The 15,858-nt window shown below is 40.3% G+C and overlaps 1 protein-coding gene across 2 annotated transcripts in view; it reads left to right on the top strand.

Moving 5' to 3' along the window:
* CTIF (cap binding complex dependent translation initiation factor) overlaps positions 1 to 15,858 on the top strand; it is a 478,113-nt gene that overhangs the window by 336,930 nt on the left and 125,325 nt on the right. The window contains exons 8-9 of one of the 2 annotated variants that reach the window (XM_051969645.1): positions 7,368 to 7,836; positions 11,386 to 11,685. In XM_051969645.1, coding sequence (XP_051825605.1) covers positions 7,368 to 7,836; positions 11,386 to 11,685 — 769 coding nt within the window. Of the gene's footprint in view, positions 1 to 7,367; positions 7,843 to 11,385; positions 11,686 to 15,858 lie in introns of both variants that reach the window. The other variant, XM_051969644.1, reaches the window with a different exon arrangement.

The raw sequence follows: 15,858 nt of genomic DNA, 5'->3' as shown, positions 1-15,858 counted from the left end.
AATCTGATTGAGAAATATTTAACAAATTAAATGTAATGCCGGAGAAACTGAGCAAGATAGAGATTAGAGAGTATTTAATAGTTTGTTAAATGGAGAGATATACTGGGATCAAATGGATCCATGGTTTGGTCCCAAAGCTGAATGAGACTATCATCTCAAAAATCCAGCAAACAATGACATATATACATGTGGCTCAGACGCAGAGGGTAGCCTGAGGCAGGGGTGGAGTTGGGGTATTGAGAGTGGGATTCTGACAGGGTGGGGTGAGAGGGGATGACATAATCAGGGGGAGGCTCCCCAGACATAGGAAGAGGCATCTTGATAAGATAGTATCTGATATTCTAATAGCTTGGGATGGGGAGAGGTATTCTGATATTCTAAAATATAAGATCTTTATTCCTTATCAAGTATTCTGAAAAAGTGGAAGGCGAGGTTTTGCAGAACTGAGAAGCAGGGAAACCAAAGCAGACTGAGTTGGGGTAATTAGGGAAACTGAGTCAGGACAATAAAAAAGAACTGTGGCATAACATTAATAAAAATACAAAATGGCATAATTTCAATTTGTAGCTTTAAATCAATATAAGCAATAATCTGTATCTATTTAAATGTAATACCGTTAAATACTAAAATCTATTGATGATCCATATTCTAGCTTTTCTTTTTTTTCCCCAAATTTATTCTATTTAAAGAAACAGAATGAGAAAAAAGAAAACAGAAATGTATTATAAAACAAAATGAAACAAAAGAAAAGAAAACTATTGAAAATAATGGTTTACAGCAGGATGATTTCAGAGAGGGTAGGAGAAACTTACATGAACTGATATTTAAGTGAAATGAGCAGAACCAGATCGTTGTACACTTAAACAACAATATATGCTGATCAACTCTGATGGATGTGGCTCTCTTCAACGATGAAATGATTCACACCATTCTAACTGTTCAGTAATGAAGAGAAACAACTATACCCAGAGAGAGAACTATGGGAAATGAGTGTGGACCACGATATAGCATTTCCACTCTTTTTGTTGTTTGCTTGCATTTTTGTTTTTCCCCCTCAGGCTTTTTAAAATTTTCTTTCTAGATCTGATTTTTCTTATGGAGCAAGATAACTGTATAAATATGTATATGTATATTGTATTTAACATATTTAACATGTATTGGACTACCTGCCAGTTAGGGGCAAGGGTGAGGGGGAAAGAGGGGAAAAGTTGGAACAGAAATTTTTACAAGGGTCAATGTTGAAAGGTTATCCATGCTTATGTTTGTAAATAAAAGGCTTTAATTAAAAAAAAAAAAAACTAAAAAAAAAATGTTTTTTTTTTAAAAATCCCTTTTATTGAAGGACAGATAACATGAATCATGCTCATGATGATCTATGACATCATAGTTCTCTCTAGAGTGACTATTCAAGCCAGGCAGGTGTTAGCATAATATATCAGCATTTAGACTAGACAGTATTTGCTTCCATTAGATCTTTGTTTATATACATGTCATAAAATAAACGTAGAAATAACTTCTTTTTTTTAGTAACACTTCTTTTTTTCCCCAAAAATTTATTTTATTTGAAGAAACAAAAAAAGAAAAGCAATACAAAACAAAATGAAACAAACAAACAAAAAAAAAAAAAGAGGGAACATTATCATGTGCCCAGCAGAATATCAGGGAGGATTCAAAATATATAACAACAAATACCAATTTAATAATTCTTATATATGCATGTGTGTGTATATATATATATACATATACATATACACACACATTTATCATGCTGCACAAGAAAAATCAGAAAAAAAATGACAACAAAAAAGGTGAAAATACTATGTTGTGATCCACATTCACTCCCCACAGCCCTCTCTCTGAGAGCAGATGGCTCTCTCCATCATAAGACCATTGGAATTGACCTGAATCACCTCATTGTTGCAAAGAACCAAGTCCATCAGAATTGATCATCACATAACCTTGTTGTTGCTGTGTACAATGATCTCTTGGTTCTATTCATTTCACTTAGCATCAGTTCATGTAAGTCTTTCCAGGCCTCTCTGAAATCATTTGCTGAATGTTTCTTATAGAACAATAATATTCCATAACATTCACATACCACAACTTATTCAACCATTCTCCAATGATGGTCATCCACTCGGTTTCCAGTATAAAAAGGACTGCTACAAACATTTTTGTACATGTGGGTTCTTTTCCTTTTTTTATGATTTCTTTGGGATATAGATCCAGGAGACACTGCTTGATCAAAGAGTATGTACAATTTGATAACCCTTTGGACATAGTTCCACATTGCTCTCCAGAATGGTCGCATTGGTTCACAACTCCACCAACAATGTATTAGTATTGCAGTTTTCTCACATCTCCTCCAACATTTATTTAGTATTTATCTTTTCCTGTCATTTTAGCCAATCTGAGAGGTGTGTAGTAGTACCTCAAAGTTGTCTTAATTCACATTTCTCTAATCAATAGTGATTTAAAGCATTTTTCATATGACTAGAAATGATTTTAATTTCTTTTTCTGAAAATTGTTCATATTCTTTGACCATTTATCAATTTAAGAGTGGCTTCATAAAATCTTATAATTTTGAGTCAATTCTCTATAATTTTTGAAAGGAGGCCTTTATCAGAACCCTTAGATGTAAAATTTTTTTCGAATTTTCATGCTCCAAAAGAGCATTGATTCTTTCTCCTACATTATGTTAAGTATCCTTCCAGCTCTAAGACTTTTAGTTCCATATTATTAAAAGCAATGCATTCATGGCCAGTGAATTTGGAGAACCTTGTTTCTAAAATCTAAATGGCCTTTTCTCAGTCCTCATCCTTTTTCACTTCTGTGCAGCCTTTGACATTGTCAGTTCATCCTCTTGATCTTTTCTCCCCAAGTTTTCTCTGCTGGTTCCTCTCCTGCCTGTATGACTCCTCCTCAGGGTCTTTGTCCAGACCACTCCCACTAACCGTGATGCCCTCCAAGACCGTCTTGGATTCTCATCGCTTCTCCTCATATGCTGTTTGGTTTGGTGATCTCATCAGCTGTAAGACTCAGTTCTTATCTCTGTGCTGGAGATTTCCAAGTCCCCTTATCCAGCCTCATCTTCTCTCCTGACCTTCACTCTTACAGCTCCAGTTACTTATTGGAAATGACAAAGTAGATGTCCAGTAGACAGCTTAAGCTCAGTACGTCCCAAAACTGAGATCAGTTTCTTCCCAGCTCCCCCTTTCTTTCTAATCTTCCCATTACCATTGCGTATTCTGCCATCTTCCTAGTCATCAGGATTACTCCTAAGTGTCAGCTTCAACTTCTCCCTCTCCCTCCCCTATATCTAATCAGTCACCAAGATCTATCATTTCTACCTTTGTAGCATTTTTTTATATATACCTCCTTTTTCTCCTCTTGACACTAGCACCACCCCAGTCCAACCCATCCATCACTCAGCTGTCAGATTGATCTTCCTAAAGCACAGGTCCGAGCATGTCTTATTCAATCAACTCCAGTAGCTTCCTATCACCTCCAGGATCCAATATAAAATCCTCCAATATTCAAAGCCCTCTGTAACCTGCCTCCTCCCACCCTTTCAGTCTTTTGACCCCTTATTCACTCCCACGTATTCTGTACTCTGGTGACTCTGCTCTCCTATTTCTTTCTTTTCTTTTCATTTTTCTTAAAGTTTTTTATTTTCAAAACAGATGCATGAGTAATTTTTCAACATTGACCCTTGCATAGCCTTGTGTTTCAGATTTTCCTCTCCTTCCTCTCATCCCCTCCCCAGATGGCAAGCAATCCAGTATATGTTATACATGTTAAAATATATGTTAAATCCAATATGTGTAAACATATTTATATAATTCTCTTGTTGCACAAGAAAAGTCAGATCAAAAAGGAAAGAAAATGAGTAAGAAAACAAAATGCAAGTGAACAAGATTAAAAAGAATAAGAGTGTTGTGTTGTGAACCACTGCTTTCCTATTTCTTAAACAAGAAACTCCGTTTCCAATTCTGTATTTTTACTGTTAGCTAGTAGCTGTTCCTGGAATTCTCTTCTTCCTCATCTGTTTCTTCTGACCTCCTTGAATTCATTCAAATTCCAGTTCTTCAAGTCTCACCTTTTATAGGAAGTCCAATTCCCCTTAATTTCAGTGCCTCTCTTCATTTTATCTTCTCTAATTTATACTTTCTGTATTTTGTTTGTACAATTGTTTATATGTTATCTCCCCCATTAAGCTCAGAAACCCTTGTCTTTCTTTGTGTCCCCCACTGTTTAGCATAATATCTGATACATAATAGGAATTTAATTAATGCTTATTGATTAAAAACTTCCTGCCCTTAAGAAGCATATATTCTAATGAGAGAGACAACATAGAATTATTTAAAATCACATTATTTTTGTCATTCAGTTATATCTGACACTTTGCAATCACATTTGGGATTTTCTTGGCAAAGATACTAAAGTGGAGCTTCTCCAGCTCATTTTATAGATGAGGAAACTAAGGCAGACAGTATTAAGTAACTTTTCTAGGATCATACAGTTACGCAGCTGGATTTGAACTCAGGAAGGGGAGTGTTTCTGACCTGGCACTCTATCTAGCAACTAGTTGCCCTTCTATATATGTACAAAGTTTATAGGAGAGAGTAGTTAAAAGATAATCTGAGAATGCAAAGTACTAGCAGCTGAGGAATAGAAGAGATCTTCTGTAGAAGATAGAATTTAAGCGGAGTCTTCAACCAGGGAAACCAAGAGATAGGGGTAATGAGATAGAACATTCCCAGTAGGTAGAACATGCCTTGTGCAAAGAACAGTGATGAAAAATGGAGAGTTGTATTTTAAGAACTTATATCTAAGGCTGAAAGGGAACTTTGAGGCAATTTAAAATAATAACTTTTAATTTTTCTATTTATTTGAAATATATTCTACCTCTCATTTTACAGGTGAGGTTTAAAAAGTCATACAGATTCTTTAAGGGCCACTCTTTGGGAGATGAGCAATTCAATTGATTTAATATTTTTTGGCTAATATTTATCTTCATTAAAATTGCACGTGTTTAATCTATATTGGACTATTTGCTGGATTACCAGGGGGAAAGGGAGGTGAGAGAGGGAGGTAGTGAAGGAGAGAAAAAAAATTGGAATACAAGTTTTTGCAAGAGTGAATGTTGAAAACTATCTTTACATGTATTTTGAAAAATATAAAGCTATTTTTTAAAAGTTTATCTTCATTAGAATCCTTGAGAAATATTCGACCTATTTCTGCAGAAATGGATAATCAACAGAACCTCTGACCCAGAATACATATTTTTTTTAAAAATGATCTTGAGAGTAGAAAAACCTCTTTAGTTCTTGAAGGCAAAACCAGAGCAAAGCTGAACTGAGACCGGATGATGAGTTTTGGAAGATTCAGGAAGCACTAGTCAATCATCCTTATGGATTCTGTTTTGGTAGTTCCCTGGGCATTATAAAAATCCAAACAAAGATGGCCAAAATGGCAAGGAATCAACCATTATTTGCCAAAGAATTTCCCTCTTTCCAATCAGAGCTTCAAAATAGCTCACTGAGAAACAGCAAGAGTAGAAAAAGAGAAACTAGCTGATCAGTAATAAACATAAATGAGAAAAAATGAATGGAAATCAAAATTTTTTCTTCCCTGTTCTGTTTGTTATACTTTTATTAATGCAGCCTAAGATTTCATTAGTTTTTTTTTTTTGGTGACCATATTACATCACTCATTTTATATAAAAGTAGACTGTTCACTTAAACCCTTAGTTTTATTTCATGTGAACTACTATCTCATTGTTTCACCATCATCCTATAATTTCACATTTGTTTTTTTCAAAACCAAGTGCAGGACTTTTTATTTTATCCCTATTAAATTTCACATTTTTATAATGAGTCTATTGAGATCTTTTTGCATTCTGATTCTGCCAGACAACGTGTTAAACTCTTCCAGCTATGTGTTATCTTCAGTTTTGAAAAGCATACCATCTGTCTAAGTCATTGATAAAAAGGTTGAGCAAATAGTGAAGGACAGACTCTTGGGATGCTCTAATATAATATATATACACACCCTATTTTAGTTTGATATCAATCAATACGTTAATCACCATACTTCACTTTAGACCATTTAACCATTATTGAGTCTGCCTAACTTTATAACATTCCAGCCCATATTTTCCCAACTTGTCCATGAGGATATAAGAAGATGCTTTCTGAAATGCAAGAAGACCATCTCTATGAATTCTCTTGATCTGTCAGTCTAATAATCCTATCAAAAAAAGAAATGAGGCTAGTGTACTGCCAGTGACCTGCTCTCAGTGGACCCAAACTAATTCTTAACAAATCATTTAATGATCATTTGAGACAACTAAAAATCCCTCAAAAATTAGACCCAAACTCTTATACCTGACTGGGCTATAATTTTTAAAAATCCAACTTATCCTTTTCCCCATGTCTCTTCCAAGACCACCATTTGTCGCTTAGCAGTGTCAGTCACTGTGTATGTTAGTCTAGTGACTTGACCCATTGAGGACAACTGGTACCATCTCAGTTATCTTGGGGAGACTGATGATGTGCTTCCCCTTCCCAGAGAATATGGCCTTGACCGTAGCCCAGTCAAAGCTTTGTCTCCTTTGGAGAGACTTTCTTAGCCTTGGGATCGTTTGACATTTTAGCTACATCCTCCCCTCTCCCCCAACCCTCCGGCCAGTTTAGGGAGATATTAGAAGCATTGGGATTTTGATATCCTTCAATTTACATGATCTTACTGTAAGATCACATGCTGGTATGGCTAATCCCCTACACACACACACACACACACACACACACACACACACACGCATTAAAAAATGTCTATCAAATACAGGAGAGATAATGTCTGTGGAGGGGAAATGAAAGCTCTAAAGGCTACATCTGAGAAATTCGGGAGAGCTCACTATGAAGATTTAGTCCCATTCTCCAAACATTTATTGAGCACCTGCTATTTGCCCAGCTGTCTTCCAGGTATGGGGAAATGCTAGCGAGGGAGACGTTTTCCCAGTAAGGAGAGTCTTTTCAGTCATACCACATAGGCAGCCATGTTCTTTTCCCCTAATTCCTGGTTTTAGGGTGAGAAATAATGCATTTGAGGCAAAGCTTGGCTAACCAACAGGACAAAGGCTCTGTGACCATGTATTGACAGTTCTTTCTTCTCTCCCTTCTCCCTCTCCATCCTGTTCTTTACTTCTCATTTCTGTCTCTCTCTCCCCCTTTCTCCATCTGTCCTTTTCTCTTTCTCTCCCCCTTTTTCTTTTTCCCTTCTTTCTTCCCTTGTTTGCCCCCCTCCTCTCTATCCCTTTTCACTCCCCTCTCTTTTCTTCCCCTTCCCAATTTGGGTCTTGCAGGAGACAGCAAAGGCCCCCAGGTGGGAACAAGTCCCAGCAGCACAGTGACCACCAGCCAGGCAGTGCCAAACACAACAGGGACCACCAGAAGTCCTACCAGGGGGGCCAGGCACCCCACCCCTCAGGGCGGCCCAATCACCATGGCTACAGCCAGAACCGACGATGGCACCACAACAACTCGAAGCATCCCCCCGGCGACAAGGAGGCTGCCCCCCACCGCAACAACGCCAAAGAATCGGAGAGCCTGAAGATCGAGGATGCTCCCGTGTGCACCGTGCACATCCCCCTGGACATGCACCGGAACCCCGACGCCCCACCGACAGAGAGGTCGCCCCCCCGGCCTCCGGGGGGCCTGGAGGCGGAGGCCAAGCGCAAAGACAGTATTATTAATGATCGGATTGGGGAACGGCCCAAAATTAATCTGCTCCAGTCTTCTAAAGACAGGCTGAGGCGAAGACTAAAGGAAAAGGTACCGGTAATTGAATTTTAAATTATTCTGGGAGGACAGCGGCGAGGTAGGCTCTTTCATTGCATGGGTCATGGCACAGGCCAGCCCACGGGCTTCTGGGGGGTGGGAGCCTGGCAGTCTGGAAGGCGAGGTAAGTAAAGGGCCCACACCCCCAGAAGTGCCATCCCATGCCCGCTGGGTCACAGACTTTGAGATGGGGGTCAGGTCGGGAGAGGTAGGCTCCTTCATTGCATGGCTCATGACGCTGGCCATTAGACTGTGCCTGAGGGGCTTCGGGAAGGAAGCTGTGTTCCTGGCTATTGTCCATTGTTTGGGGGAAGACCTTGAACCCTGAGATGAGGGGGGTGACATTATATTCAAGGTAAATAACAGTCCAGTCTTTGAGGGCCTCTCAGGAGCACCTGCAGAGGTCATTTTGGAAGGTGGGTATTCTTTCTGTTTTTGGATTGCTGTGAAATGGAATAAGGATAAATTCCCATAATCCCTGTAACCTTTTCTTCCATTTTTAATTGATTTCACTTTTGTGATGGTGTCTGGTGTCTTTAGTCGGTCTTACGGTCTGTCTGTGTTGATCTCAGACATATACTTCAGATGAAGTACTGTATATAAAGCACTTTCAGATCTTAAATGGCTATATAAATATGAGTTATTATTATCATCATTATTATTATTTCACTAAAGTTTCCTTTTTGATCATTGATATCACTCTTTGGGTTAAAGGATGGGCTTATCAATTTAAGGAACCTAGACCCCTGTTTGATTTTTATTTCACAGATCCTCACCCTTTTGGGGACACCACTGGGTTTTTAGAGGATTTATTCTAGAATGAAAGTGAAACATTGTTCTCTTCCTGCCCCAAAACATCCCTTAGTCAGATACAATGGAATTGAGGGTTCTGGAAGCACCCAGCCTTATTAGCTGCTAGCTGGACTCCTCTCTTGACCTTCTCATGGCACGGAAACTGCAGGAATGTCCACAAGATACTTCCTCCCATGCATCTGTTTGAGGAGATTCGTTCCCTGCTGGCTGGCCGGTGCCGCCTGCTTGCCCAGAGAAGAGAATTTCCTGATGTCCCAGCTCGCTCCTTAGCATTGAATTTCCACATGTTGTCCTGTTCATAAACATTCATGGAGGGCTTGAAGGTCTTAGGACTCTCCAGTATGGTTTTCCACCCCTCATGGCCACTTGGCACCAGGATGGCAGCCCGTTGAGTGTGAGAGAAGACAGAGTAAGTCCAGAAATGTAGGCTCTGAATGGGACAGATTCTTAACTGAAATGGTAGCACATGAATCTAAGCAATACTGCATACTCTTGGAATGCCCATGGTTCCCCCAGGACTCCACCAAGTCAAAACACATCCTAGAAGACAAAATCATTCTGTCTTTTCAGGGAAGAAACTCCTTTCTCCTTATCCTCTCTCATCGACCTGGCAGCTTCAGGGGATCTTGTGAAGCAAGTGACAGTGAGGGTGTCAGTTTATCCCAGTCAACAAAAAAAAAAAATCACCTTCCTCTTGGGAGGTTTTGCATCAAGCTTCTAATTATGAAGAATTGAATAAATGCAATAAGATGAATAACTTGTGTTTAAAAACTCAGTGTTCAGAAGTTCTAAAAAGCTTTCTGAGCTCTGGATGACAGTGGGTGTAGTATACATTCAAAAGCCCAGGTGTGTTTTAGTGAGGCTGGAGGCTGCCACACTTTAATTTAGAATCTCCCCTGCCTCGTGGATTCATGGGGCCTCCAAGGGCCTCTGCTTCAGAGCAGACCCCTTCCTCCTGAGTATCCTATGTGATGTAGCTAGTAAACGAAAGGGACACCAGTCTTCCTGACTAAAAGCAAAGCTCTTCATCCATCTCAGCAAAGGAAGCTAAATAAAGTCTAGACAGTTGGAGTTAGAACATCTTTTGCCCAAGACAGGACTGATTAGTGATAGGACTGAGACTAGAACCCAGATATCCTGATGGTCTTCCTTTGTTGCTGGACTTTTTTTTATAAGAAAGGCCTAGTTCATGAAAGCAAGCACTTGAGCCCCCCTTTTTATTCCATCTACCCCTGCCAGCTCAGTGTGTGAGCCTGATGGAGGCAAGGGAAGCTAAGTAACCTTGGAAGGAAATTATTTCCAGCCCTACATTTAGACTTGATCCCTTCCCTCTCCACCCTAGCCAAGACTTCTCTAGTAATCCTGAAATATAACTGAGTAACATATTTAGTTTGGGAAATAGGAGAGGGCAAAGATGTATTTTTCATTCTTTGAAAATTTCACACTTGATAATCTATCCCAAGCCCTTGCCAACCACCCTTTATAGCTGTTGTGTTCCTGTCCCTCTGTCCCCTATCTCCTGTCAGTCAGGATAACTTAATGTAATAAAAATGATGATAATAATAATGGCAGCTTACAAATATATAATGTGATGCTTTATATACAAAGTTTGTGAGATACATAGTGCAAAGTGTTATTATTACCACTTTATAGATGTGGAAGCTGAGGATCAGGAAAGTCAAGGACTGTTGCCTATAACCGGTTAGTAGAAGAATGGGGAATTGAATCCAGTCCTCCTGAGCCCAGCTCTAGAGTTCTCCCACCATCCTGTGTTCTTTATTTGTAACAATAGCTCCTATTTGAACAACCACTTTTCTGTTTTTTGTGGCTCATCTGAACCTCATAACTACTCTGAGATTCTCTGTCTTAGAGATGAGGAAATGAGTCTCAGAGAGGGGTGATTTGACAGGGTTACACAGGTAGTTATTGTGGAATCAGAATCAGAATCTTTCAACTCTTGGTCACTCAAAATCTAATATTGTTATGTGGAATTGAGAATAAAGAGTTTAGAACTAAAATGCCATTTCAGGCTTTTTTGCACCTACTATTTCAGCCCTAGCCACAACAAATACTCATGAGAGTCTCAATTAATTTTTTTGTTTTTATTATTTTTTTAAATATACTTGCCCTCCAGAGACCAGTAGCCATTGTGATAAAGAGAAAGCCATTTGGAGATGTCCTCGTGTTGACTACATTTAACTTGCTGCCTCTCATGGATAACAGTTAATTCCTCAAAGCAAAGGAGTTGCCAATTAACAGAATTATAACCCTAAAACTATATGGGATTTCACTCTAGTCCAACCCCCTAATTTTGCATATGAGGAAACTCCAAAAAATTAAAGTGACTTTCTTAGTCGCACATCTTGGTACTCTGACTTCAGAGACGTATATTGTAACCAAGATGAAGGGCAGGGAAGGATGCTTCATTGGGATCCTGGGAAATTACAAGAGCCCCAAGGAAAAATCAATCTAAGACGCCGTAGCAGTGATGGAAGAAGGTAGGGCTAAGGAGGAGAACTGAGGAATGATGTAAGCAAGGCAAAATCTAAAAAGATAAGGGTGTCTGAGGAGCGTGCCAGATGGGCACCCTGGTGCAGCTGGGAAAGGGCAGGTAAGTGTGTGGTCTACTTGGTGGGGATCCCCAAAAGGAGTCCTGCTCCCCCTTCTGCCCCCCATAGTGATTTTCTTTGTTGTTGTCCTTTCTCGCCCCTGCCTTCCGGGGGGCTCTAGGAAGAAGTAACGGTGGTGCCCCCTAATCCCCAGAGGAACAAGATGGACAAGCTGATAGAGATTCTGAACAGCATGCGGAACAACAGCAGCGACGTGGACGCCCAGCTCACCACCTTCATGGAGGAGGCCCAGAACTCCACCAACTCCGAGGAGATGCTGGGGGAGATCGTCCGAACCATCTACCAGAAGGCCGTGACGGACCGCAGCTTTGCCTTCACGGCCGCGAAACTCTGCGACAAAATGGCCCTCTTCATGGTGGAAGGGACCAAATTCCGGAGCCTTCTCCTCAACGTGCTGCAGGTAATCGGATAGTCCCAGCTGCCACCCCTAGCACATATCACTAGAAAGAAGGCCGCAGATTCTAACCATAGTTGAGCTTTTCCCAAGTTCCATTCTTGCCCAATTAATTATAGAAAATTAAAAAGCTCACAGGGAGGGTGAGAGCTACAGGAGAGGGGCAGAGCGTTTATTTGTTTGTATGCACGTCTCATGGTTACGAAGGACCAATATAATTTTATAGGCACTGTAAGTCTAACAAGCCAATCCTTCCTTCTATTTTAAAAAGAACGCGGTCTTTCCATTTTAACTCGGGCTCAATGGTCTGACCTCCCTGGCTGAGTCTGAGGGAGTGGGTGTGAGCTGTCTCCTCATTCCTTGCTCCCACTTCTATCCCATAAACCTTTGGGATTGCTTTTCTCCATATGGTTTTGAGTAGAACCTATGTCATGGCGTTTGGGAAGAGCTGGATCTGTTTAGACACTGAGGAAACGGAGATGATTTGGTTCCCCATCAATTCGCACCAGAAGGCTATATTACATTTCTGTAAAAGTATAGTTTTCCTTCAATCTCTTTCCCTCGCCGGGCCTTGTTAACCTGTATCATATATGAATCAGTGACTGACTTCGGCATGATTTGAGAGTAATGAGTAAGGGAAGAGATAATTTGGGTGGGCCTGTGGGGTAGGCCGGGGTCTGGCTGCATGGGGTGTCAGTGGAAGAACATTTGGCTACGTCCATTAATGGTGTAAGAGTGGAACACATCTCTCAGGGAGGTTGAGATCCTGCAGATAATGGCACACACTTCACTTCTCTTGGGAGAGGTGGAGAACGATGAGTGCAGAATGTCCCCTAGGCTTTTAGACTCAGGCACTGGGGTTGAATGGTTTTGGTTAACTGTTTTTCTTGTGTCAAGAGAGTGTGATGGGGAACAAATTAGTATAAAAGTTTTACAAGGGTGAAGGTTGAAAACTATCTTTGCGTGTATTTTGAAAATAAAAAACTATTGTTTAAAAAATAATACACATTTTAAAAACCAAATGTAGTATGAAAAGTAAAAGGTGTTCAAAAAAGGCTTTTCTTTTTTAAAGATGTGGGGAAAGATAGGGCATGGGGGGCAATCTGGTGATCAACCACATTTCATCTTTGGACTTTGTTGAATGAATTGGAGGGATGGGAGTTTATGATATGAGTTGAAGGGAAGGCGGTAACCTACGATTAGCACAGACATTATGTTGCAGGCTTAGAAGGGGCTCCCTGATAATTCTCTCTGGGTGGATGACTTGCCGGTATTATCCCAAAAGAGCACCAGGAAAGGAGATGCTCCACTTCCTTTGGTATCTGTCCAGAAGTGCTCTCTCTCTCTCTGAAATGTCTTTCTTCTGTCTAGTCTGAACCCCTCTTGCTGCAGTGTGAACTGTTCCCAGGGCTGCCCTATGGCTTCCAGATCCTTACTGGATCCAATTTCCTGACTTGTTCCCACATTCTTAATGATGAATCCCCACATTATCTGAGGAATTGATACATGTTGAATGACTCCACCAAGGAAAAGATTGTCTTTCATTTATTCTTTTTTATGTCATTTTTTTTTCATTTATGAAGCATTTTTCTCCCTCCCAATCCACTCCCCACTAAAACAAAAGAAAGGAAGATAAAGGTAGAAGAGAGGGAAGGGAGGCAGGAGGAAAGGAAGGAAAGAAAAGAGAATAAAAGAATAAAAGGAGTGAAAGAAGGAAAAAAGGTGATAGTATAGAATATCATAGTAAACATTTTATTTCTGATTCTACTCATTTCACTCTGCATGAATTTATTCTTTCCATTTGCTCTTAAAAAAAAAAAAAAGTTCTGTGTGACCCCGGGCAAGTCACTTAATTCTAATTGCCTCACCAAAAAAAAAAGCTGACATTAATATAGGTCTTTAATATTTACAAAGTACTTTATATACATTATCTCAACTGATCTTCACAAAAAAAAAACTGTTGAGATTGGTTGTTATTATCTCTATTTTATGGATTAGAAAACTTGAATCTCTGAGAAATAAAGATGGTTGCCTGCGGTTTGTTCTATTTTTGTGTTTGTATTTCTTGTGATTAGCGCATCGTAGGTATTTAATAAACCCTTGATTGCTTGCTTGATTGATCACATAGCTAATAAGTATCACAGGCAGGATTCTGACCCTGCTCTCTAATTCAAGTGCTCATGCTGCCGATCTCTTGAGCACACTAGACCTCTTGTATTGTCTTGAGGGCTCATGGTGCAAGGCAGAGTGCTGGGAATGAGAACACCTTCCCTCTGCCCCTTCCTCTCCTCCTGCCCTCTGGCCACAGAGAGGAAGAGTGCCTTTGGAAGGGTTTGGCTGATAGGGATGCTAGAAGCCAGGGACAGGATCCGAGCTCCACCCAGCCCCTCAGCCTGCCCCACGCTTCAGAGAAGGATATCAAGATTAGGTCTCGTGCCCAACTGATGGGATTCACTCCCTGGTCTCAAGCACTCATGGAAAGGGCAGAAGCCCTCCCTTCTTCTGTTCTCCAGGAACATAAAGCATTTATTAGCCCTACCTCCTGTTTTTATTTTTTATGTTTCGCATCTTACCTGTGCCTCACTCCACACGTGGACACCATCCCCTCACCTGCACACCCCAGGACTTATTTCCCTCACAGACTATACAAGCTTCACACCTTATCTCAGGACAAGGTCCATTTGGCTTGTGAGCCCAAGAACAGCTCTGTGGTATAAGCACAGGCAGCCTTGGCTGACACAGAGCAATCCAGAAACCATCCTTAATGACTCTGGCCAGGGTATGACAGGCCTGTGAGACAGACTTATAGCAGCTGCTCTGTTTTGTGCAAAGTCAACCACCACCATGTGTGAGGATTCCACCCTCCTTGGCTGGGAGTCCTTCATTGCTCCCTCGCTTTTGATTAGGTCGAGGGTGGGGATAATTCAGAAGAAGGTTAAAGAGAAGAGGTTCAAGGTGAAAAGGGAAGGGATCTGAGGGGACATAGGCTTGATGGCCAAGAATCATGAAGCAGCTGACATAACAGAGAAGGGTAACCCTCTCAGAAAGGTCTTGGGCCCTTCTCAGCTGGGAGTTAGGACACCTTGCCACCAGTCTCCTTGGGAGCCCGTAGACACAAGTAGAATAAATCTCAACCAGATTTTAGAGGCCCTAAAGCCCTCAGCTGACCTACTTCCAATGTAGGTCTCCTCCAGCCTTAGTCATCAGTACCATATCACTTAGGGCCTGGGCTTAACTCCGTCCCCTATGCATTCCTGATAGCTTTCTTATAAGATGGGTTTTTTTAAATTAATATATCTATGATTTAATTAGTGTTGTGAGCTATAGGTGAGGAACCCCTTCCTTCCCCCAGAAATACAAATGAGCACATCTTCTGCATCTTCTATAATTGGCTTAAAAGCTTCTCTAGGAATTTGCCTGCTCTATTACTTAGTGCATACACATTTAATATCTTTACTACTTCATTGTTTACAGTACCCTTTATCAAGATGTACTTTCCCTCCTTATCTTGTTTTATAAGATCTATTTTTACTTTTGCTTTATCTGAGATCAGAATTGCTATCCCTGTTTTGTTTTGTTTTTTATTTCACCTGAAACATAATAAATTCTGTTCCAGCCTTTTACCTTTACTCTATATATGTCTCTCTGTGTCAAATATGTTTCTTATAAACAAGATATTATAGGAGTCTGTTTTTTTAATCCACTCTGCTATTTACTTCCGTTTTGTGGGAGAGTTCATCCCATTCACATTAACAGTTATTATTTACCAGCCCTATCTTATTTTCTGCAACTTCTATCCTTTTTATTTGTTTTGGAGGCAATCAGGATTAAGTGACTTACCTGGGATCATACAGCTAGTAAGTGTGTGATGCTGGATTTGAATTTAGGTCCTGATTCCAGGGCCACTATCTGTCTCTACAGTTTCTAGTCTTAGGAGTTGCCTGAGAGGTTATAATTTGCCTAGAGTCACAAAGCCAGTATGTATCAGAAGTGGGACTCCAAAATCAGCTCCCAGTCCACTATGCTACTATATTGAATATGTCTGTTTTACTTATGGATAATCTAAAATATAGATTGGGTTATTGAAATCATTGACAGATCTGGGGATCCAACCTAAAATTATTGAGACCTGGGCTAAGGGAGGTTTACTGTGAACTATCATGATTAAAATAATTCTGT

This window comes from Antechinus flavipes, chromosome 1, assembly GCF_016432865.1.
Source record: "Antechinus flavipes isolate AdamAnt ecotype Samford, QLD, Australia chromosome 1, AdamAnt_v2, whole genome shotgun sequence".
Classification (NCBI taxonomy): domain Eukaryota; kingdom Metazoa; phylum Chordata; class Mammalia; order Dasyuromorphia; family Dasyuridae; genus Antechinus; species Antechinus flavipes.
The sequence above is the reverse complement of the archived record's forward strand: the minus strand, read 5'-3'. Positions and strand labels throughout refer to the sequence as shown.